The sequence below is a fragment of the Juglans microcarpa x Juglans regia genome, chromosome 1S (genome assembly GCF_004785595.1).
Source record: "Juglans microcarpa x Juglans regia isolate MS1-56 chromosome 1S, Jm3101_v1.0, whole genome shotgun sequence".
NCBI lineage: Eukaryota > Viridiplantae > Streptophyta > Magnoliopsida > Fagales > Juglandaceae > Juglans > Juglans microcarpa x Juglans regia.
Genome location: NC_054595.1, coordinates 15,327,403 through 15,353,264, shown reverse-complemented (window position 1 = coordinate 15,353,264; position 25,862 = coordinate 15,327,403). Strand labels below are relative to the sequence as shown.

General features: G+C 37.2%; 1 protein-coding gene across 1 annotated transcript; it reads right to left on the bottom strand.

The window, feature by feature from the left end:
• LOC121246626 (protein PELOTA 1) lies at positions 1-24,878 on the bottom strand. Its single transcript, XM_041144831.1, has 16 exons — positions 24,654-24,878; positions 24,374-24,456; positions 23,223-23,301; positions 22,315-22,389; positions 22,174-22,230; positions 20,096-20,141; positions 10,241-10,316; positions 6,977-7,052; positions 6,825-6,857; positions 6,595-6,663; positions 6,324-6,430; positions 3,558-3,630; positions 3,342-3,380; positions 2,148-2,242; positions 728-834; positions 1-525 (listed from the first exon to the last, which is right to left on the bottom strand). The coding sequence occupies exons 1-16, from the start codon at positions 24,702-24,704 to the stop codon at positions 452-454; spliced, it is 1,140 nt and encodes a 379-aa protein (XP_041000765.1). The 5' UTR covers positions 24,705-24,878; the 3' UTR covers positions 1-451.
• Positions 24,879-25,862: the final 984 nt, after the last annotated feature.

Here is a 25,862-nt window from a genome sequence, read left to right as displayed (position 1 = left end):
GCCACCATAAATAACTTCAATGTTGTAAGAAGCAAAATCAAGTGAGCACTGCCTGTGTTATATATGATACAAGTCCCTATATTATTCTGGTAACGAACCCATCCGTTCGGGTTCTTTCCACCCCACACAAACCACCCTCGAAGCTCCAACCACCCGTGGCAGCCTTTATTACATAATAATAATAATAACAACAATTGACAATAATAATAAGAGTACTGCTACATCCACAAAGGAATTACACAAATAATCTCACAAACTGACGTGGCTTCATCTAATCTATTGGAGCTACTTTACAATAAAAGTAACTTTACAATCTGACAAACCACATCAAGCCACATCAATTTGTGAGATTGCTTTTGTATAATTCCTTTGTAGTTAGAGTATTTCCCATAATTAATAATACGTTGGTGCCATTTGAAAAGAGAATACACCATCACTTTCCATTTCACAATCACATCTCAAGGTCTTCAAGATCGGGCAGTGGGAAGCGAAGGATTGCTGCAATGCCAGTTATATTCGCCAGTTCTGTAACGAACGATAATCAAAGGAAACTATCAAATAAAAGAAGCTCCTATAATACAATCTCCCTACCCCCACCCCCCAACAAAGACAAATAAATAAAAGAGAGACGGAAACCTAGACAAAATCTTTCTCTTAACATTCTAGTCTATCATAGTTTTTCAATTATGTATGTTTTGCAAGCTCATCTAGCATAGACAATACTCACGTTCTCCCGAGACATGCAAAGATGAAAATATATGAACTGTGCCCCCTGAATCCTTTACTGAGTTGACGAGATTGACATACTTTCGCCTAGCTGCAGTATTAGAATTCCTGCACACAGATCTTTGTTACTGAAGTTGTTGTCTCTTTCGGCCATGTACTATTGGTACTTATCTGAGTAGTAAACTTTTCTAATAGCATAATATGGCATTCCAGAGTCCATGGCAAAAAAATAATGACGACAGTATGGCAAGATGGAGTTATGTAGCCAGTGAAGAAGAATAATAACTCTTGACCATACTAAGAAGAGAAGGGGGGAGGCCGGACTCTGTATCAATCTAGAAGCCATAACTGCAACATGGCATGTCTACTGAGTAAAAACTCAAGTTTCACATGATTATATTACAGAATCACTAGCTGCAACTTGCCATGCTTTATATATTTTGCAAAATGAAATAACATCCTATTTATCCTCTCTAGCCCTCTTCAAAAAGTTCAGAATCTGCTGATTCTTTAGAAAAAAAAAAAAAAAAAATCGCGTGGTTTGTTGCATTAAAGGTTATAGAAATTGTTTTTTGAGCAATGCTACTCTAGATCCTAAGATTTGTCATCTTCAGTCACAAAGGGGCTGATGCCCTATTTTAAACGACTCCCTATGTCAACCAATTAAATGGAAAGCCACTTAAAAAAAATATACCACATGGTCCACATCAGCCGGTTACACAAGATGTTGACAAAACCAGGATGATGAACACCAATTTTAAATTTTAGAAGACATCTTCATTTCCTAATGACAATAATTCAATCATAATATCAACTTCTAAACTCCATAAATGAGGTCAGCTATAACCGATCAGAGGATTAAACAATCAGCTAAAAGACCAAAACCAGGACTGCCATTTAAAATATACCACATGGTCCATATCAGCCAGTTACGCAAGATGTTGACAAAACCAGGATGATGAACACCAATTTTGAATTTTAGAAGACATCTTCATTCCCTAAAGATAAATTTAATCAGAATATCAATTTCTAAACTCCATAAACAAGGTCAGATATAACTGATCAGAGGATTAAACAATCAGCTAAAACGCCAAATCCAGGACTTTAGATGACCATGAACAACAGAGCAACTTTTGACATCTTACACTAAGAAAGGAAGTCTTATAGCTTCTGTGCGTTTCAGCAAGGAAAAAGACAGTGGTCTGTGCTCTTTTATTTATGAAAATACACGCATATAAACTTTCAAACCATCAAATGTACCATACAAATCGTAGTGGACTATAATTGGGTTGAGTTCAGCAAACATGGGCAAAACATCCAAGTGAAAAGGGTTTTTTATCAATCAAATAGTAGTATACTAGGGATTTCGAATGAGCCAGCACTGAAGTCCAAAATGTTGGAATCACCCTCATAATTCTAACCTGAAGAGCTCGTCTGTGAGGAGAAGTGTTTGAATAGCCAATCGTTCATGGGCAAACTCAACATGCTTTGGTCCATAGCATGCCCGTGAAGGATCCTGCACATAAGAAAATGACTTGATTACAAAAAACAAAAAAACAAAAAAAAAAAAAAAAAAAACAGTAAGGCGTTTTAATGCTTTGAGATAATCTTCTCCATAATTTTGCTCATGCGATTGGCAAGAACCTTGGATATGATCTTATACACCCCATTCACTAGGTTGATGGGGTGATAATTCTTCACATCTGAAGCCCCGACCCTCTTTGGGATTAGAGCAATAAAGGTTGCATTAAGGCTTTTCTCAAACTTCTTGAAAGAATAAAGTTAATGAAAAGCCTTCATGACATCCTCTCTAACAAAGTCCCAACAAGCCGGAAAGAAAGTCATAGAGAAGCCATCCAGTCAGGAGCTGTCTTTAATCATCTTTCTTATCACATGATGAACCTCATTCTCTTCAAACTGTCTTTCCAACCAATTTGCACTCGAAAGTGCATTTGGAGAAGGTGCCTTCCAAAGTTGCTTTCTTTGGTTGGATGGCTTCCCATGGGAAAATTGACTGAATTGGCTCATTGTTATGGATTGGTGCTATATGTGCAAAATATGTGGGGAATCTGTGAACCATTTACTACTTCATTGTGAGGTGGCAAGGGTTTTATGCGATGAGTTTTCTAATAGGATTGAAATTGCATGGGTGATGCCTAGGAGGGTGGTGGATCGCCTTGCTGGTTGGAGAGGCATTTAGGGCAACCCCAAAATTGTTGCCGTGTGGAAAATGATTCCTCTAAGTCTCATGGTGGTGCATTTGGCTCGAAAGGAATGATCGAGGTTTTGAAGACCAGGAACACTCTTTGTAAGAACTTAGATGTTTCTTTTTTCACACCTTATTTCTTTGGACCTCTGTTATTGTTTTCAATGGGGCTAGTTTTCATGATTTTCTTGCATTCATCTCTAGCTCTTAAGTTGTAACGTGGCATTCTCTGTTGTATACTTCATACCTACTTGGGGCTATGCCTTGTTACTTGTTTTAATAAAATCTTAGTTTACATATAAAAAAAAACCATCGTCTGTAATTTGCGACTAGGCATCTCAGTTATGACATAGATGAAATACACTATCAAATGTAAAAAAACATCACTACTGAAGATAAAAAAACTGACATTTGAAAGCATGTTGAAGAAATCCTTGAGAACTCGAACCTGAAGACAACAGAGAATAAAAATTGTTATTGCCAGGTTACAGAACCAAGATTGCACAAAGTATGTTGAAACCAACACAAAACTAGAGGTAAAACAATTGTTAGGAAAAGAAACTACAACTTCCAACCAAAGTAAAGCTGACAAATAAAGAATTTCAACTACACTGAGTCTACATACCTCTTGTGCTGCTTTAGTATCTTTTATCATACTCATGACATTTGGAGCATCCAAAACCTCTCTCAGACTATGTCTGTATGAAAAAAATTTGAAGTCAGGTGATACAAGTACTAGAATAAAAGACAGCCATTAAGTGAAAATAAACATAATGCTTGAGAATAAAAGACGGCCATTAGTGATAATAAACATAATGCTTGCAAAACATTGAATGAGCTTCATATGCCGATTACTAGAGAAGACAAACCATATGAAGTACTTGCTATGTAACAATGTTGCATGGCACAAAAAATGAAACAAGAAGGGGTGTCAAAAATTGAAGAATCAATGCAGAAAAGAGGCATTATTTGCATAATTTGTGTTATTGTTTTTTTTAAGTGGTCCCCTTAGCCAATTTCACAAGAACTTTCATTCCCTCGTGTTAGAGAATGCTATGATATATTAGACACTTCTAGAAGATATTATTGTAACTTCCAGAAGATAGTCTTGATGAGGGCAGTACAGTCAAATCAGCTCCTTCTCTTATAAACTTCTATTTCCCTTTATAATTACTATGGTATCAGAGCACGGGATTTGAATATTTCTTTGGTTATGGTTGATTCTTCAAAATGTTTTTACTTTCGTTTATTCCCCCCTTTTTTCCTTCTTCTTCTCCCTATTTTCTTCATCATGCTTTTGGGTTGTTGTGACCTTGGGTTGTTCAACTTCAGCATTTTGTATGCTGGTCGGTTCTTCATATTTCAACCGCTTCCTCCTCCTTGGGCAGGTCAGCAGCTTTATAGCTCATTTAAAGGCATCTTGAGGTCATTTCTTGCCTCTCTCCACTTGTGTGTTCTGAGTTTTCTATTTTGTTTTTGATAATATGAGTACCATCTCGAGTCCTAACTCTCAATGACATCTTTTAAGTTAATGGAAAAAATTATATTTGTTGAGCATGGTCAGTAGAGATTTTCTTGTGCAGGAAACGATTATTTGATCGGCACTTGTTTGGCAAGCTGAAATCTATCTTGGCTACCACTGATTCCTTTGGCTACCTCTAACACCTCCACCACTTCAACTATACCAAATTTATGGGATAAAGAGGATAATCTGATTATGTCCCTCATGACTAGCAGTATAGAACCCAACACTAGGACAACACTGTTCCTGTTATCAGGGTCATGGGTGTTTTAGAGGAGAGGAATATGTATCAGCCCCTCCCTGTATGGAGTTGCAACACCATGATTTGGATGATGTTCATTCTCTCACAAGCATGAAATCTGACTATTAGCCCGTTCATGCATAGATCTCGTCTAGCTTCAATCTTCCCTCTTTACATGAGGTTTATTTGTGATTTCAGTGTTATACTCTCCCGAAAATTAACTCCATTCCGAGTCAGCACGCTGCTCTTATTGCCTCTTGTGATGATGGCAGAACATGAGGAGGGAGTAGTAATCAAGGTGGCAATATACCTCGTAGTGGACATGATTCAAGGGGAGGTGATCCCTATGGTAGCCAAGAATCTAAGAAATCTAGAGGCATTACCAGATTGAGTATGATTGTATGTGTGATAGCATCTACTATACCAGGAATATCAATGAACCCGATTATTGAAATTGCTCAGGATACCCTTTTTTAGCTTCTAGAATCTATTTCTTAGTTCAAGATCCCTCTTACCTAACTGGAATCAAAGAATTAGTAGATCTGTTCCGCCCAAAATGGGAATGGGCTAGGGTTATGAACTAGAGGATTGATTGGTGGGAAAAATTAATTCCCTCACTATCAAAAGGTTAGATATTTCAATCTCATATGCTGTAAATGTACTGAGTCAATTCTTGGAAGCCCCTGGACTCTCACATTGGGATGCTGCTATCATATCATTTGATACCAGAAGAGAGCTCCATGTTTAGGAAAAATGGCTGAGTGGAAGGCTTCACTGATGCAGATTGGGCAGGATCACCATTAGATAGAAGATCCGCCACAGGATATTGTACCTTTTGAGGAGGAAATTTGATATCATGGAAGAGTAATGGGCAAAGTGTGTTTGCCCAATTGAGTGCAGAAGTTGAGTAATGAGCAATGGTCCTACAGCTAGCAAATTGAATAGGTTACAACACACTATTCAAATTAGATTACCTGGCACCTTCTCCTATTCTACTATGATGTACCAAGTATATTCAAGTAGACTATAACTTCTTTTTATCTGTAAACAAGATTTTATTGATCATAAGAATAGGCAAGAGCCCAAGTATATGGAACATATACAAGAGCAACGTCTAAGCGTGCTAGTTTAGTGAAAGTAGACTGTAACTGTGTGTGAGACAAGATACTAAGTGGAGACATGACTGCACCATTTGTGAAATATGAAGACCAACTAGCTGATATCTTTACATAGTCATTATGAAGAAGTAAGTTAGAGTTTGTATGTTCCAAGCGAGACTATGACATATATGATCCAGGGGAGTGTTAGAGAATGCTATGCTACGTACCCTTCTAGACCATAGTGTGGGTGCAGTTAAGACGACTTTGCAATGTGATAAGGCCAGATGTCTTGCAGACTACCAGGTCATTTCTTATACTACCATAAACTGTGAAAACAAAATTCGAGTTGCATAACGATGCATATTGGCACAAAATAAATATGGAACTTCCATCCACAGCTACATTAACATGCCCCTGCAGATTACTATTTTTCAAATTCCCATTACTTCTGCTAGTTATGATGGCAGACTATCTCATTACTGCTCTAGGAACTGTGAGCACCAGAAGCAAAGAAAATAATGACCCTACTTGTATCCTGATGTTGTATGCACAAGAACTATCCGTGACTTGTTCTCAATAATAGGTCTGAGCTGTCTTCTTTCTGCCTCCAACAATAAGTGACGATGAAACTGGTCCTGAAGCATAAAGGAACATAATACATATTACATTAGTTGCGGATTAAGAGGGGACTACAATAACAAGGGTACTAATTACCGATTTGATAAAACAAAGGCTCCAGACATATCAATAACAGTAATTAAAAACTAAAGATGGAAGAAGCATAAGACTTATGCCAGACCTTTGTGAAGCCTGGACTTGCAATCACGGCACAGCGGACAACAGTGAAATCAACATGTTTCAAGAAAGCCTAAAACATAGTTTAACAAAACCCATTAGAAGTGGTGGAACACCCACCCACCTACTCATAAAACTTCTTAAAAGAAAAGCTCCCCTAAAATTTGAAATGAGAAAATATATTCTGAAGTAGTATTAAAAGCTAGGGTGCCACAGCTCAAAAATTGAACTAACCTGTAATACATTCTCAAAGAACTTATTCAGAGCCTGCGAAAGATAGAAGTTTTCTCAGCCAGCATGAAATCATACGTTCTCAGAACTACCTTGTCATTTGAAAACAAAGACCTTGAAGAGAAGATATGTTCCCAAAAAGTAAACGAACCTACCGATTCGTAACCAGCAATAGAAGGTCCATGCTTCCGAGGAATCGACGTTTCTATCCGTGAACGAGTAACTGTGACACTGTTATTTATCAGTCACATAATATAAATTAGTAATACTCTCGAAGATACCATTGAGAAGTAAGATTTTAATATTTAACTGACAGAAAGGCATAAAAAACATGATTCACAAATATATATGACAATCTAGATTTATTTATCCAGCTTTATATCAACCCAAGGTAGCTGAATCTATTGTTTAACAGGATTATTTGGTTTCGCCGTTAACCACCAGTCAATTTCAGTCCCTCAGGGCCATAGACCACCTAGACTTGGAACTAATAGATGCTGATTTAAGAGAAACAATGATAACCACCTGAGAGAGAGAGAGAGGAAGAGAGAGAAAGAGAGAGAGAGAGAGATTTAAACCAATGACCGAAAGTTAAGGCTAGGTTTGGATACAAAAAGCATTTCATCTCATCTTATCTCATCTAATCATTACAACTTTCTCAAATTCCCACACAAAATACAATAAACAATTCATTTTTTTTAAATCTCAAAACAATAATAATATTAAAAAATAATATTCTAACAATATTTTATTCAACTTTCATCTCATCTCAACTCACTATCCAAACCTCCCCTAAATGTTCAAAGATCAGTCTTTCACTGGGTCAATTTAAAGATGGTGAATACCTAACCGCATTGGCAATAAATATAAGAACTTTCGGTTTATGATGATCAGAGTAAAAAAACCTACTGACTCATAACCAGCAATGGGAACAGATTTATGAACCCTGCCCACCAAAGAAAAATTATAAAAAGATTTAAAAACAAATAAAGAAAAGGAGAAATAAAAATTTTGAACTATTATCCGCATATATCAAAGACAACTTTCTTCTAGATGAATCCTTGTTGCCAGCATAAAACTACATCTGAAACTTACTACTACTCGTTTTGGGAAAACAAATTCCAAGCGCTATTTGTACCCAAGGTCTCAAACCTATGACCACAATATCTGCTCCATTCTTATGGGGGCAGGAGGCACTGCTCAAGATAGACACCATTGGCTTACTGCTGGAACTAACTACTAATGACCATAAATACCCAAAGGACACTAATGTTTGAAACAGAATGATTATACATATTAAGAAATTTCATTTCATTATATGGCTAAAAATAGTCTTTCTGGCCCATTAGTTTTTCCACAAATTAATGGAAATATCTCCTTCCAATGTGTGAGGTGAGATTGTTTGTTTCTCGTGTCTTCTGTGTAATTCTTTTCAAGAAAATTAATAAGATAGGTCCTTGAGCATGTTAATTGAGTTCAAATTAATCTAGATTCAAAGAGTGTGTTAAAGAAGTACATTCACCATAATCATTGCTGCTAGTTTAGGGATATACTAGTTGTTGCACAACAAAGAATACAATCCTGGTTTGAAGACAAAAATAAAAATAACTGACTCTCTCTCTCTCTCTAATATATAGAGTCAAAACAATAATAATTTCTTTAAGCTGAAAAAAGGGTGGCCTGACCTTTTAACAAAAAAATTAGTTTTTTTTGGCTTCCAAGTTTATTTCTTGTTTTAAGTTTTTTTTCATGCTTTTTATGTATTTTAATTTCTCTATTTTTGCCTTCTAAAACATTTTTCTAGCTTTCTTGATGATTCTTTTTTTTATCTTTTTATGGCATCTTAAGTTTTTTTTTTCATTTATATATGTGTAGTGCTCATGTGGCCAACCCATGTGACCATATGACGTGATGGAAGTATATAGTTGTTAAGGTGGCAGGACTTCCATTAGTGGGACTAACAGGAGTCTGATGCAAAGACTAATTTGATCATTCTAAAAACTACACGGAGAAAAATGTTAATTAAAAACCACAGAGCCCAATTTGACTCTTAGGCCTGGTTTGGATGGCAAAGTCCTTCCAAGTCATCAAATCTCATTTCATCTCATCTCATCTCAATATCCAAACACCACAAACATAAACACTTTTCATTTTCAAATTTTTAACTTTCTCATCTAATTATTACCTAATCATAACAACTTTCCTAAACTCCCAAACAAAATACAAAAACAATTCAACTTTTTCAAATTTCAAAACAAAAATTATATTAAAATATTATATTCTAATAATATTTTAACTTTATAATATTTTTCTTCAACTTTTTATCTCTTCTTTCCCAAAACCCCATAAAACAGTAACTCAAACTATTTTACTATTATTCACAGATCATCTCATCTCATCTCATCTCACTATCCAAATCAGACCTTAAGTAAACCATATGGACTATTTTAATATTTAACTGTATTGTTCTGAAATTTTTTATTGAAATGTTGATAATTATTGGCCAAGATATGCAATCTAATAAAAATAGAAAAATATAGGATATATTCTAAAATAAAAGACTAGGTGATGTATAGTTACAAATAAAACTGGTGTGAATAGATACACACATTAAGTATGCAAAATGATTGAATGAGAAAAATGCCTATCATTTATTTTTTATTTCCTCATAAGGTGTCAAGGGCTTCGAAAGACCCAACAACTACTAGTGCAAAATCCTAGGAAGTACCCCACCCCACCCCACATGCAAAATGAAACTACCAGAAAAATTCCTGCGGGTATTGACCAAAGTGGTTAGTGCTAGATTCAAACCCAAACACCTTTTTTTTTTTGGTAAGTAACACAAACACACTTCTTGATGCCCGTAAACTCCATGTCAAATAGCCATTGAGTTCAAACCCCTTGTGTGATACCTCATTCTGACTGATAAGGGTAAGTGGTGTATGGGATCCCAAATTGCTTCAGAATGAGAAGTTCTTGCTTCTTATAATGGTTCCGATGAAACTCCAATTGTATCATTAACTAGTCTTTTTTAAAGTATAGGCTCAAATGTAGCTTAGGCCTCCTTTAGGGTGTTACAAATGGTATCAAAGCTTATCCCAAAAAAAATGTGAGGCCTGAGCGGTGCCACCTACCACGGAGTAGCTCGACGAGGAAGTCAAAAATTTAAGCGGGGGAGATTGTAATACCTCATTCTAACTAATAAAGGTAGGTGGTGTATGTGATTTCACATTGCTTGGGAATGAGAAATTCTTATACTTTATAATGGTTCCAATGAGATTCCAATTATATCATTAACTAGTCCTTTTAGAGCATAAGCCCAGATGTGACTTGGGCCTCCGTTGGGGCATTACACCTAGAATCAAAAAGTGCCTCCTGGACAAAATGGATTAAAAATGCCACAATGAATTCATGCATACCTTTTACCAACAAGGAAGACATGGGCTAATCCTTCTTGCATTAAAACTACAGCTAAATCAGCACTTGCAGCAGGATCTGAAAAGTATAGAGAAAAACCATTATATCAATAAAGATTCTATATCCAATGGTATCCATCTAAGGGGGACCGAGGACTAGTTGCATGCAAACAGTTCCACCCAGTTTCAATTGTTGATAAATAAAACGGCAGGCTTAAATTAATCAACATAAATGAAAAATGAAAATAGTCCATCCCTAAAGCACCAATGCAGGAAAAGCATTGCATGGGCGATAGGTAAGTACCCTAAACAGTTAACACCAACTTTCCCAGTTAGACCACTTTTAGTTTGCTATTGCAAATGGATGTTTATACTATATAACATAAAACAAAGTTTTTTAAATCCCTTATGCAACAGTTATAGTATTTACATCAAGTGTTTATGAGGAAGCCCAATTAAAAGAAGCTATATAATAAATGAAGATTTAAAACTCAGGATACACCATCTTATCTACCAACTACATTTTTCACAACTCCCAGTTAGGTGTTTTCTTTTGTATGCATCATGTGTACTTGGACAATGCCTATTCTTCTTTTAATACTAAATAATACTTTTATGTATTAAAAAACCCAGAAATACGCTAGTCACATCCATGCAATGGTCCAAAAGGACCATCCAAAGCGACAACTGGAGCTCCATGGAATTGCTTATAAGGCCCAATTCCACCAATTGAATATCCAACGTGGCATTTAACACCCATGCAAATTCACCTACTCAATGTGGGACTTAAGAATCCATGATAATTCACAATCTCCCTTGTTCAAATCTCTGATATCCTCATCATAACTCATAACTCATATTGCATAAATCTAGTCAACATTACTAGGCTCTTACACCATTTGTTACAACAAAGAGATTCGCTAGCCACATATGCAATACTCCAAAAATACTAGTCAATGTTACAATTGAAGCTCCCTAAAATCGCTTGTAAACCTCAATTCCCCCTAGTAATTATCCAAAGTGGGACCTAGCATTCACATAGCACTTTTTCTATCCATGGCTGCTAGGTACAATGTTGAATAGTTCAAATAATCCACCCACCCAATGAAGGACTTGACATGTCCATGATAATTTGGATTATCAAATTTCAACCTCCAATAAGGGGGTAAGATATGTTCGAGTATGGATTGATCTAGGGAGCTCTATGGAGGCATAGGATTTGAAAAGGACTGAAATTTTGGAAAAGAAATTATGATGAACTGCATAAGACAAGAAAAGGAAAAGAATAGGAACATAAACTAGGGAATCACACCTACGGTTTCCCCTAGCAATCACCCAATGTCAACGATCATCAACAGCATATGAAACTCTGACCTGCAATTTTAAATGTTTATCTAACCTTCTGAGATTAATTAGTAGGTCTAGGACTACGATTCTTATATCAAACCAGAAAGAAATCAAACATAAACTGAAGACTTCACAGCTGAACAAAGAACCGAAGAAATATGACTCGAGAGCAGCCTACAGCCAATGCCTAGCTTTGAGTCTTGACATAATAGAGAAATTATAGAAAACCTTTTTTTATAAAAGAAATTGTAGAAAACTTAACTAGCACATATGAGCCTAAATAAAAGATACAATGCTGGGAAATATGCAAGTCATAACAAGAGAGGAAGAAAACATTCACCAAAGAAATCCAGAGTTTTGATCTAACTTTAATTTAAATTAGAGACCAAAGAAACCCAGATTTCCAATCCAACTTTGATGTCAGCCACTTAGGACCTTTCACACTCAAATCTTATAACCATCAAGTCTTACTTAAAGTTTTGTTTGTTTTCTTAAGTTAGTACGCAGATTGGTTTATTGTTCAAAGTCCCAAGAGCAATGGATACTTTGGTATTGAGCCAATGATACTTTTTTATTGTCCATATTACATGGGCTATTATAGTGGCACACCAGTCATATTTTAGATATCTTTTTCCCCTTATATGTTGGTTTTAGTTCGAACGTTTTTTTTTTAAAAGTAAAATGAAATTTTATTGAACGAATGTAATAGGCGAAGCCCATGTACATGGGAAGTATACAAAAGAAACACCTAGTTACATTCTATAAAGCAGAAGAAAAATAAAACAGAAAATCATGAGCAGAAGCTCCATCAAGACCTATAGCAGAAAACCATTGTAATAAAGTAAATACAAAGAATTTCCAGATTTCCTCCAAGGTGCGCTCCTTACTTTTGAAGCATCGCTCGTTCCTTTCCCACCAAATACACCACATGAGGCATAAAGGAACCATCTTCCACAATTGCAACTTGCCAAACTTTTTAGTTTCTATATTGAATCCAATCCCCTTGGAATCAAGAGTACCTAGCAAACAATCACTGCTGTATAATCCTATAACGTTTATCACTGAAAAGTTTAAGAACTTCTACCTGTAACTATGCTTTCTGAAATGGCCAAGAGAATTGAGAAGCAATACTGAATTTTCTCCTCAATTTCTAGCAGAGTGTAATCACACTCACCTGCATTTTAGGTGTCATTTGGATTCGAAGATGAGTTGAGATGGGTTGTAAATAGTAGTGAGATTTGTGAGTTAAAGTTAATGAATAGTAGTGAGATGAGTTGAGATAGGTTGCGAATACAAACCGGGCTCCCTACAACCAGGAGGCAATCCTCCATCTACCTACCATTAAGCCTAAGGCCATGTTTGGGAAGTGAGATGAGTTGAGAACATCTCATCTCATCTCAAAACTTCTCATAATTTCCTTCCCAGACATCACTCAAACACAAAACACTTTCCAATTCCAAATTTTCAACTTTTTCATCTAATCATTACCTAATCATTTTAACTTTTCCAAACTTCTAAACAAAACACAAACAACAATACAACTTTTCTAAACTTCAAAACAAAAATTATATTCAAACAATTTTTTAACTTTATAATATTTTTATTCAACTTTCTCTCCTTTCCCAAAACCCAACAAAACATCTTAACTCAAACCATTTCATTACTATTCTCAAACCATTTTACTACGATTCACAAAATTTTCATCTCATTTTATTACCCAAACATGCCCTAAGTACTCACACCCAAGCTGAAAATACTAGTCGCTTTTCGTAGAACCTAAAACATTATTCACAAATCCCAGCATTATAGCAACCATCAATTTAATCTTTTTAATCAAACTCCAGTTATAAACTCCAAACCATATCCTTTGCGAGTAAACATTTATCGAATTTCTATTCTCTATCCGTACATTTGTATTCCGATGTTTTCGTAGTTCTCCGTTGAGATTGGGTGGTTTGTGAAGGAGGGTGGATGGATTTTTATAAGGAGATTGCGATAGAGTCCAAGTTTTTCTCACTTTCTAAGGATGGGGGTCTATTGGCCATCACTGAGAGAAGCTGGAGGGTGAAGTCGATACTGTCACTGGGTCCTACAATAGTGAACTGGTTGGCAAAGGCTATGGTAGATTGTTTGATGGAGGCGAAACATGATTTTTTCTCCACTGTTGGGGAGGGTAGTCGCAGCTTCATTGCTCAGCGTTGCTCGAATGGTCGTGGACGTTACATGGCGGTGGTGGAATATGGGGGTGGGGGCAGAAGAAACTTCATCTTTGTACCTAAAGAGAAGGAAGGCAGAGGGTGGAAAAGGCTAGGAGAGGCGTCATGGGAGTTCCTCCAGGATAGGAAAACCTCAGTCAATGAGGGAGCTCCAAGACCATCGGTGATAAAGGCGTCACCTTTCTCCTACAAGGAGGCGCTACTGGTGGAGCATCCTCGTTAGCCCTAGCAAGGTGGTCATGGCAGAGAGTTGGTGACAAGGTACTACAGGGAGGAGATCACAACTATGGTGCTGACAATGACAATCTTTCGGCACGAACAGAGGCAGAGTGGTGGGAGCAGAGTTGCAGGTGTCGTGGCAGAGGAGGAGGTCCACAGAGCTCTGTTGGACGTGAAGGTGCAGTTGTGCACTCTGCAGAACCAAGTTGAGTGGCTTTTGAAATGTGTCCAGCCTAAAGGGGAAAGGGGAATGGAGGAGAGGGCTAGGCAGTTTATTGAGATGGAGAAAAAGGCTAGAAGGAAGGAAGGCCCAGCCCCAGCCCCAAGGAAGGATGGCCCTAGTAACGCTATGGTTGCTGGCCCGTCAAGGCCTAGTGGGCCCCTCAATAGGCCCAAGCCCCCTGGAAGTTTGGGGGTTGGAGGTGGATTTCAACCCATCTGGCCCCATCCCGTATGAAGGATTCATAGGTATGGAGATCGACGGCCCACGACTGACGACATCCCAACCAACATGCCAGCGACAGCTTCGGCAGCACCACGATATGTCGCGCGTCCACCAATGCAGGTCCAAATGGTGCTGGCGATGGAGGAAGACCTAGAGGTAGGGCCGCGACATGAGCAAATCTACGAGATCTCACCACCATGTGCCGCTACCTCAGCTCCGTCTGGCCAAAAACTGTCAATGACCTGTTTGGAAGCACCACCTTCCCACACGGGGGGCCATATCCAACTCGAGGAACATCTCGAGTCTTTCTCGACCGGAAAGGATTGCTCAGAAACTGGTGAAGGGATCATTCGAGGGGTTGGGGCAGAGGTGGTTGATGATGAGCTCTCTCAGAGGCTTGGCAGAGAGGAAACGGTGGTCCCCGAGACTTAGTTTTCCACTAGTAATGCTGTGGTTAAATGGGAGGGAAGAAATTTATTCAGGGAGGAAGAGAAGGGGGTGATGCCTAATATGCAGTGGGTTCCCAGTGAGGAGGAGCCTATTCCGTTGAATTGTATGCTACCAAATGAATCCAATGTGTCGGATTGGGTGCTCCAAAAGGTGAAGGAAATGCAACATTGTGTTTTGAAGAGCAGTTTTTGGCTTTACTTACTGCCATTGCAGCGGGTCATTCACAGGCAAAGAAATCAGGGTCTAAAAAATAGCGGGAGCTCAAGCGCCTAACTTGGTCAATGAATTATGAAGGAAGTTCAAGCCGTGAAAGATCCAAGGGGAAGGGGCTTGCCTCTCCATTTTGAAGCCGAAAAATGTGTCTTGGAATGTTCACAAGTTGAACGAGGTAAATAAGCGACTTCGTATAAAAAATTTGTTGCGGGAATGGAGAGCGGACATAGTATGTTTACAAGAAACCAAGTTGAAATGTGTTTCTAGGAGGATAATTCAAAATGTTTGAAGTTGCACTTATGCGGATTGGGCTTATCTTGCATCGAATGGGGCTTCAAGTGGAATCATAGTGATGTGGGATAAACGAGGCATGGAGAAATTGGGAGTTTGTAGGGAATATACTATGGCATATTCTTTTAAGAGTGGCAGATAATTTTGTGTGGGCCTTTGCAGGTTTATACGGTCCAAATGTAGACGACGATAGAAGATTCTTATGGGAGGAACTTGCTGGGTTACATAACTGGTGGGAGCTTCCCTGGTGTATAGGAAGGGATTTCAATGTCATCAGATTCCCTAGTGAACGATCTGGAGACAGTAGGACGCACCCAGCAATGACAAAGTTTTCAAATTGTATTTTTGACTTAAACATGTTGGACATTCCTCTCTTGGGGGGATCTTTTACTTGGTCGAATAATCAGATGTGGTCCCGACTGGACAGATTTCTAATCTCACCAGAGTGGGAGGTGCACTATCCGGAGGTGTGCCAAAAGAGGCTGCTATGTCTTTGCTCGGATCATTTCCCTATCTTGTTGGATTGTGATGGCATTCAAAGTGGGCGCCGTTACTTCAAGTTCGAAAACATCCTAGCTAGTAAATTAAAAGCCTTGAAAAATGACCTTAATCTCTGGAATTCTCAGTCCTTTGGAGATATAGGGGAGAGAAAGAAATTCATGGCAAAGGAGTTGCAACAGTTTGAGAGGATAATTGAGGCTAGTCTTTTCACAAGAAGAGCTATTACAGAAGGCAGAGTTGGTTTCAGACTTGGAAAGAATATTATCTTTGGATAAGATTTCTTAACGCCAAAAGTCGAGAGCATTGTAGTTGAAAGAAGGGGACCGGAGTACAAAGTTCCAAAGAGTTGCCAACTCTCATAGAAGAAATAATATCATTGAAATACTGAATATTAATGGTATGGAGTGCAAGGAGGCCTCTTTGATTTGGGACCATGCGGTGGATTTCTATGAACAACTGCTTACAGAACATGAGGGATGGAGACCAAAACTGGATGGTCTTGGTTTTGATACTATTGAGCCTCAGGCAGCGTCGTGGTTGGAGAGGCCTTTTGAAGAGGAGGAAGTGTATGATGTAGTGAGATGCATGGGTAAAGATAAAGTCTCAGGCCCAGATGGCTTCTCGATGGGCTTTTTCCAATCATGCTGGGAGGTGGTGAAAGAGGACATTATGAACGTTTTCAGGAAGTATCCTTAGCTAGAAAGTTTGAGAAAAACCTAAATTTTACTTTTATTGCGCTGATCCCGAAAAAGATTGGAGCGTCGGAGGTTAAGGATTTTCGACCCATTAGCCTTGTGAATGGGGTGTATAAAATTATCTACAAGGTGCTTGTCAACAAATTAGGGGAGGTTTTGAGCAAGATCATTTCGAAGCAATAAAATGCGTTTATTAGGGGCGACAAATTCTTGATTCAGTCCTTATAGCGAATGAGGGCCTAGATAGCAGATTAAAGGCTGGCTCCATAGTGATTATTTGCAAATTAGATATGGAGAAGGCATACGACCATGTAAACTGGGACTTCCTCCTATATTTGTTGGGGAGATGTGGCTTTGGGGTTAGATAGCATACTTGGATTAGTTGGTGTATCTCAACGGCAAGATTCTCAGTCTTGATTAATGGTTGCCCTACCAACTTCTTCAGCAACTCTCGGGGTCTAAGAGAAAGAGATCCTTTGTCCCCACTTCTCTTTGTTATCATTATGGAGGCCTTGAGTAAGATGATATCGGCGGTGGTTACGCATGGGTTTGTGGCTGGATTTCCGATTGGTGACCCCAATAGGGACAATATTACTTTGTCTCATTTACTTTTTGCATATGACACGCTCCTATTCTGTGAGGAGGGTCGAAACCAGTTGAGGGCATTGAAGGCTTTGTTAGTATGCTTTGAAGCAGCGTCAGACCTGAAGGTGAATTTCAACCAATCAGAGTTAGTACTAGTGGGGAATGTCAGTAATACTCGGCAGCTAGCTAGTATACTTGGGTGTAAGGTAGCTTCTCTTCCCATTACCTATTTGGGATTGCCTTTGGGGGCTGCCGCAAGGGCCTCATCCATTTGGAATTCAATTATTGAGAAGATAGGAAGAAAATTAGCAGTATGAAAGAGATTGTATTTGTCAAAAGGTGGCCATTTGACTCTCATTAAGGTCTTGTTTGGATTGAGAGATGAGATGGTTTTAGATGAGTTGAATAAAATATTGTTAGAATAGTATTTTTTTAATATTATTATTGTTTTGAAATTTGAAAAAATTGAATTGTTTATTATATTTTGTGTAGAAATTTGAAAAAATTGTAATAATAAGATAAGATGAGTTGAGATCACTTTTCAATCCAAACGGGGTCTAAGAGTACCCTTTCTGACTTACCTACCAACTTCTTGTCTTTGTTTCAATTGCCTACCCGTGTAACGGCTCTGATTGATAATCTATATCGCGACTTTTTATGGAGTGGTATAGCGGATGAATTCAAATTTCATCTGGTTAGCTGGGATAAGGTGTGTAGATCAGCCTCACCAGGTGGGTTGGGTATAAAAAACTTAAGAACATTCAATCGGGCTCTACTTGGGAAGTGGTTATGGAGGTATAACATGGAACCAGAAGCCCTTTGGAAACTAATGGTTAATTGCAAATATGGAAGCTTGTGGGGTGGTTGGTGCACTAAAAAAGTAAATGGGGCCAATGGTGTGAGGGTTTGGAAACACATTAGGCGCGGGTGGGGGGATTTTAATAGCCATTCCTAATTGTTGTTGGGGGGTCCCGAATTAAGTTTTGGAGGGACATATGGTGCGAGAATGAGGCCCTAAAGGATGCTTTTCCAGCTGTTTTCCGAGTGGCCCGTAATCAAGAAGCTTCAGTAGAGGACCTCATGCTTCGATTAGGGGACCAAGTGTAGTGGAATGTCCCGTTTAGTAGAGCGACGCAAAATTGGGATGTAGACATCTTTGAGGCTTTTTTTAGCCTATTATATTCTATGAGGCCAAATAAATAGCAAGTTGATAGGCTATGGTGGACTCCCGCAGGTAAGGGCATTTTTTCAATTCGATCCTTCTATAAGTCTCTTACCCAAGCCTCAAATACTCAGTTCCCATGGAAAAGAATTTGGAGGAATAAGGCGCCTCCAAAAACAGTCTTCTTTACATGGACAGCAGCTTTGGGGAAGATCCTAACTACCGACAACCTGAGGAAGTGCAGGATAGTTATACTAGACTGGTGTTGCATGTGCAAGAGATCTGGCGAGACAATGGAACACATTTGTTACATTGCGAGACAACTAGAGCCTTGTGAGTTTAAGTGTTTAGCCGAGTAGAATTATCCTTGGTCATGCCTGCAACTGTGGTTGATCTATTGGCTAGCTGGACACTTCCAAGTGGGACTACAAATCAAGGCTGTGTGAAAGATGATCCCGATCTGCATTATGTGGTGTATATGGCAAGAGTGCAACGATCAACCTTTCGAAAACAAGGAGCGGTCACCAAAGGAACTTAGATCTTTATTTTTCCGTACTTTATTTCTATGGGCCATAGATTTAGATTTTAATGGCCTGAATTTTCATGACTTTCTAGCTTCCATTACTTCGACCTAGATAGGTCTTATCTCTTGTATACTTGGGCTTTGCCTATCTCTATTAATAATATTATCGATTACTTATCAATAAATAAATAAACTCCAAACCATTTCTTCCACATTTAAGACATCTAAATCATGACTTTTCCTAAACCACATCACACCATATAGCAAATAGCAGGCAGCCTTAGATCCTTTAGTCTATCCTGTATCACTCAGCCACACTATTCATCATCAGTTCGTCACAAAAAGGCTAAACATGCTGCATAATAATGTAACTCCAGCCAAGGAAATAAGCTTTAAGGCTCTAAGCAATACAAGATTCTGATTATCTCAATTTGGGTATCCAAGCACGTTTCTCAAGACTCTGAAAATAAAAATCTACTCCGCAGCCAAAAAAGAAAGATAGAAATAAGATGCATTCCCTTAAACCAAGAACCAAGGATAGCTTTCAGTTAGATAGGAATATATCTAAGGCTGCGTTTAGATGTTGAATTGAGTTGAGTTGAAATGATAAAATATTGTTAAAATATTATTTTTTAATATTATTATTATTTTAGAATTTAAAAAAGTTGAATTGTTTATTATATTTTGTGTTGAAATTTGAAAAAGTTGTAATGATGAGTTGAGATGAGTTTAGATGGGTTGATAATCCAAACGTACCCTAAAAGTTTTGGGATTTCTTAATAATAAAAAGAAAATTATATATTGTTATGCCAACCTATGTATGCTAATATCGTATAAACTGCTAAATGTTTTAAAAAAACAAGGCCTCTATTCTGTTTTAGGATGGGGGGGGGGGGGGGGGGGGAATCTTATCCAACATTCAGTATCTTTGCATTTGGCCACTAACTAAAAAAATAAAGCAGAGTCACTTCTTGAAGAGTTTCAGGATGAAAGTCTATATACCATTTACAATCTTGGACAGCTATTAAACTTGACTAATTTCAGTTTTCAGTGCGTATACCACATCCTAGAAAAAAAGAATAAAACTTAACAAGAGATATCAACTTCTGACGAGCAAATAATAACTTTTTTTTTATAAGTTATTATTATTATTGTATGCCCTCAGTACAGAATATTTTCAATCTTAAAATTAAGTGATTAAGATAACATACCAGAGGCCTGCTGAAGTACATCCAACGCCACTGAGTCCCAAACATCCTAAAGTGCATGATAGACAACATGAAAGAATAAGAAGTATCCAGAAATTAATTATAAGAAATAAATAGGAACAAAAAGCAGATATGGGGAAGGAAAAAAAAAAGCTCCAACTGGCAAGATTATATAAAAGGTAATGTGTTTCAAAAGGAAACTATAAAACCAACAGAAAGTTGAGAACAACGCACAAAATACATCAACTTTCAAAACGGAGCAGTATATATAATCGTTGGGCTGATAACAAGTGATGAAATAAATATAGCAACTGCAAAAAATTTACTTTATGGATTCAGATCTCCTAGAACTTTTGACCGAACTCTAAGGCCTTAGAGTGGGAGAGAGATAGATACATGAAGGGGACCCCAAACATTTATTGAGCATTTAATGCTGCTAGAGAAATTCATTTGGGCAGCTATAAATGCTGAGAGGTCCACTTCATGTGTCTATATCTCTCCTACTCAAGGTGGTTAAGAACTCTAGGGAATCCAAATCTTATTTTATAAAGCAATAGAAAAAATCTTGAAAGAATAATATCATGAATGCCTATTCCCAAATTGCATGATATAAGGGGAAGTAGCTACCGTCCATCAACCATGGTAATCACTCCAGTATCTTCTCAATGGAGGTTGATAGGCTACCACTATCGAATGGCACAAACTAATCTTTGGCCACCATGAAGCTCACCAAAAAGGCATAGAAAATAAAGGGTGCTACTTGCCCTGTGGGGTGGCTAGCCTCCCCAGGGTGGCAGAATTTCAATTCGGCTCCACCCTAACCTTGCCTCCCCACACTCCAGCCATCCTGGCTAAGCAAGCGGGCGGATTCCCAAGGCCACTGCCTACTTTCCCGCTCGTCTAGACCAATCCATCCAAAATCATAAAAAATAATCCTATATCATACAAAATTAGACCAAAATTCATGCCAAACCAGAGTGAAAAAACCAAAGTTTAATACGAAACAGGGCCCTTGGTCTCCTCACATCCAGACCCATGGCTGCTGCCATGGGTATGCCACTTGCCCCCACCTGCATACAAGTAAAAACAAATTAATCGCACCCACACCCATCCCAGGTACAGGCAGGTTGCCCACACATTCCATAGCGGGACAAGTGGATGGGGCAGGTGGAGCGGGTCCAGGTGACCCATCGCCCACCCCTAATAGAATCTCATGACATAAGGTGGTCGAAAGTAACTTAGTCTTCATCATAAGGGAAAAAACTTTTCCCAAAATAATAGTAATCTGACATAAATGGCAAGTCCCATACAAGCAAGAAGGATAATTTTCTTATCACCAACTCCAACCAAAAGACACAACTAGTATATTGGCCTTAATGGAGCCTCCACCTACGATAATAGATTGTGTATTGGTTGAGGCTATGGGTTCAAGTCCCTTTGGACCTGGGGAGTGCAAATCATTTATTAATCAAGTTCATATAAATATTAATCTAAGCCAATTATTGAATGCCAATACATATAGTCCCAATTGTGGTAATCACTTTAAATATGGAAAAATCTACAAGAACTGGCAATGCTATATTGTATAAGTTAAACGATAAACAGAAAACAGATAACTAAGTTACAAATTTCATAAGTTCTACAACTTGTATATATAAACATAACATTGTTTCAATCATACAATAGTACTCTACCATATAAGTTAAACAATAAAGGGAAAACAGACAACTAAGTCAGAAATTCATATGTTCTACAACTCATATTTATCCACATAATATTCTACCAATCACATAATGTTAAATTTCGGTGTCTCTTACATATCATTCCTTCAATAAGAACCAAGTTATAGTAAGATGAATGATGCTAAAATCAGTATCACTTTCATGCTAAAATCAATATCGCTTTCATGCAACTACTGAAAAGTTGGGCACCATCTGTAGCAATAACATGCAAGTCCTAATAATCAAAACCGAAGAGAAAATTAAGGTAGATGCTACAAATACGATATACGCATGATCTCAACAGCAAATGGAGCAAGTGAACATTTTACAAACATAAAAAGAACTAAAAAGAAAACACACCTTTCTTAACACAAAAGGTCGATGAAGCTCAAGTTCTAAAGTATGGAATGCCCCAATCTGCAGTGAAATAATGACAAGCATGACACGGGAGTTAGAATTATACATTAACAAATACAGCAGTCAACTCGAAGATGTGATTACCTTTACGTGCTCATTCTCTAGGATGTTCTTTCCACGTATACGCAAAACAGACCCTGAAGTGTCATAATCAGCAACCTGAAAAATATAAGAAAAGTCAAACATTTGATCCACAAAGATCATCACACAATTTGCAGGATCAACAAACAATCTATATTTTGTACATTCCAATCTCAATGTTGAAATAAAAGTACTAAGCATGCAAAGAAGGGAATAAATCTATCATTTAAGTATGAGTTATTATATTCTCAAGCCGATGTGTAGAGCACACCATCCACATCACTTAAATGGTAAGATTTGATTTGTAAGATTCAAACCTTAAAATTTATTTTTCAAATCAAATTATACCCGTAAGCAGTGTGTGGTGTAAAGGCCTTAGGATAGCAATACTCGTTAAGTATACATATAATGTTGATCCATCCAAGACTGTAACACCCACTTCCCAATAAGGTTAGGAATGTTAGTCTATTACATTCCAAAGCACCCACCAGATAACACGAGTTCCATAAACTTTAAGAACTCGATTTACAATCATTTGAATATAATCAGTTTGATTATTGTAATTTAAACTTATAACTAAAAGATGTGATTTCACTTTTGTAGTATGCTAGCTCGCTCTTCTCGTGCTCTCTCTGCCCCCTCTCTCTCGACTTACGTGTCCAGCAGTGCAGCTTTTTTTTTTTTTTTTTTTTTTTTTTTTGGGGGGGGGGGGGGGGGGGGGTGTGGGGTTGTATGGGCAGTGTGAGCAAGTAACAATGAAGGTTTAAGTATAATTCAAGCTATCCTTTTTCATCGTACTCAAGTACAGCATTTAAGCTGCTCCAACATTTGTAACTTACTCCTTTCACACAAATTAACATGGTAACAAACTATTAGTAGGAAAAAACCTGATGATCTTAAACTTTTTATACCTCCTCAACTTTTATTTCCAACTTTAACTTCACGCGTTCTGCATCTCTTCCACCGCTAGCCGCTTGTCTAAGAACTTTCCTATCATAGAACACACATCGTCAGAATGAAACATGCTATTAAAAAACACATCATATCAATCAAACTGCAATTAATTAGCATGTAAAATAAACCTGCAAACAATGCCTTCATCTCAAAGCATGAACCCTATTCAAGCAAGCAATCAACAATTCCATTACTCATTCTCTTTAATCACTTCCTATTCTCTTAGGCCTCGTTTGCATTCAAAACCTACCTCAACTCATCTCATCTCATCTCATCATTACAACTTTTCCAAATTACTACACAAAATATAATAAACAATTCAACTTTTTCAAATTCCAAAACAACTTTCCCAAATTCCCACATAAAATATAATAAATAATTTAACTTTTATTCTACTATTCACAAACCATCTCAACCCATCTCAACTCATCTCTGAATCCAAACCACTAATTTTTCTAAATCGCTTCCCAAATGGAAGGTTGTGCCCAGTCTCTATACTTTCTCTTCATCTTTTTATGACTTCTTGCATCTGTATACACCCTAGAACTCAATTTTGCATTTTATAGGCAACAGACTTCTATACTTACCCTTAAGAAAGAGCAACAGAGCACAAGGCATAAGCCACATTCCAAACGAATTGAAGATTAGAAAGGAGAACAAAGACAAACCAACAAACCGCGGTAAAAAAAATAAAAAACGCCAAGCTACATATTTTGACTAAGAACTCAATTTTTTCTGGTAGAAAGTTTTTCACCAAAGCTGCATTTACACAAAACATATACACTAAGACACACAGAAATCGCCATGTATGTATATACGAGTGTGCAAGTGTGTGCGTGTGTGTGTGTGTGCGTGCCCACGTTTTGCCTTTTATATATATAGTCCACAGGTCAAATAAATCAAGTTCAATTCAATTCAATTCAAAAATTCAGAAAATATATATTCTCCAAGCCATACAAAGTTCTGGAAAAATTGGAAGTAATTTAAAAAGAACCAAACAAATCCAAAATTGTATGCTACAAGTAGATGTTTTGCAATTATAGAAAAATATATTAAAACGATTCAGTAATATAGTTCAACATGAGAGAATTTTAAAATAGAGTAGTACCTCACAGTGACAGCCATAACAGAATCTCCAGTGGCTATTAAATTATAAGCAAACCAGAGATCATCGGAATCCACCGGTACCATCTAAATTCAAAATTGCGCAAAAGTTCATTCCAATATACGTTAGCCCAAGTAAGACAGCTCCCCCAAAAGTCCTCCCGCATAAAAATTATTTATTATAGTAAGTTAAAAAAAAAAATAGAAATTCAAGTCAGAGAAGAAGAAGAAGAAGAGGAAGAAGAAGAAGAAAGAAGAAAGAAGAAGAAGTAGGAGTAAGGCACCTTTACGCTACCAGGTCCGTCGGGAACAAGGTCTTTGCGAACGATCCTCATGGTACTGAAACTCACTACTCTATTCTAATTTCTTTCAAAGATCACGAACAGATAATAATTGATAGAATATCTGACCAAGAAAAAGAAACAGAGAGTAGCTTTTTATTTTATTTTTTTCGATGATGGAGAATTTTACACGGAGGGTAGCTTTAAACCTAGAAGGAGATCGAAAGCATAAAATTAGTTTAGGCGTCGTCTTCTCACAAAATTTTTCATTTCATTTTATTTCTTTGGTTATTATAATAATACTTTATTTAATTTTTAATTTTATCTCAATTAATCATAATATCATATCTGACCTTCAAAACAAACGAGATATTAGAGCATTAGTATTGGATTCATCAAATTTATCTTTAAATTTTGATGAAAAGTACATATTTTCCATATATTTAAAACCTCCTTATCCATAACTCCACATTGAATTAGCCATTGGATTCATCAAAATAATAATATAATATTATTTTTTTAATAATATTATTTTTTATTTTTTTTCATATTTTACAATTACACTAATCATATGTTAATTAATAATTTAATTTGATACTTAAATTATTATTTTTCAATTAATTTTTTTCCTCAACCTAATTATCCAACAAACACAATTTGTCAACTATTCTTCTACCCAACAATCATATATTGAATTTATGAAACTAACAAACTCATTTACAATTCTTTCATCCAACAAACATATTACCAATATTTCTTCTACCTAATTTTCATATCTAAAATTCTTGAAACCAACAAACACTTCCACAAACCCTTATTATTTACCTAAGTTTCACATCTATAATTCTAAAAGCTAACAAACACATTCATTCCACCATGCACAATATCAAACATTCATATCTATAATTCTTGAAACCAACAAGTAGATGTAGCCAACCATTCTTCTTTTGCCAAGATTTTTAGTTATAGCTAATAGTCTCGGATTAAGCCCTATAAATCCATCTTCTCATTACTTCCCACTCATCAAAAACCAATCTTTCTTCTTCCATTCCATCAAATTTTGTTCTCTCAATTCCCTATGGATCCCTGTGAGAGTATTGATCATATAGAAGATGAAGATTATTTTGATCACGAGGAGTATATGATACAAGCAATGGCCCTACATAGACAACAACATGCAGCCGAGGGAGCATCTGCTTCACGTCGTCGTAA

Coding starts and splice junctions, on each gene's coding strand:
- LOC121246626 (XM_041144831.1), bottom strand. CDS start 24,704: ATGAGGATCGTTCGCAAAGACCTTGTTCCCGACGGACCTGGTAGCGTA. Junction 23,302..24,373: donor GTTATGGCTGTCACTGTGAG/GTACTACTCTAT, acceptor GTTCTATGATAG/GAAAGTTCTTAGACAAGCGG. Junction 22,390..23,222: donor TGGAAATAAAAGTTGAGGAG/GTATAAAAAGTT, acceptor TATATTTTTCAG/GTTGCTGATTATGACACTTC.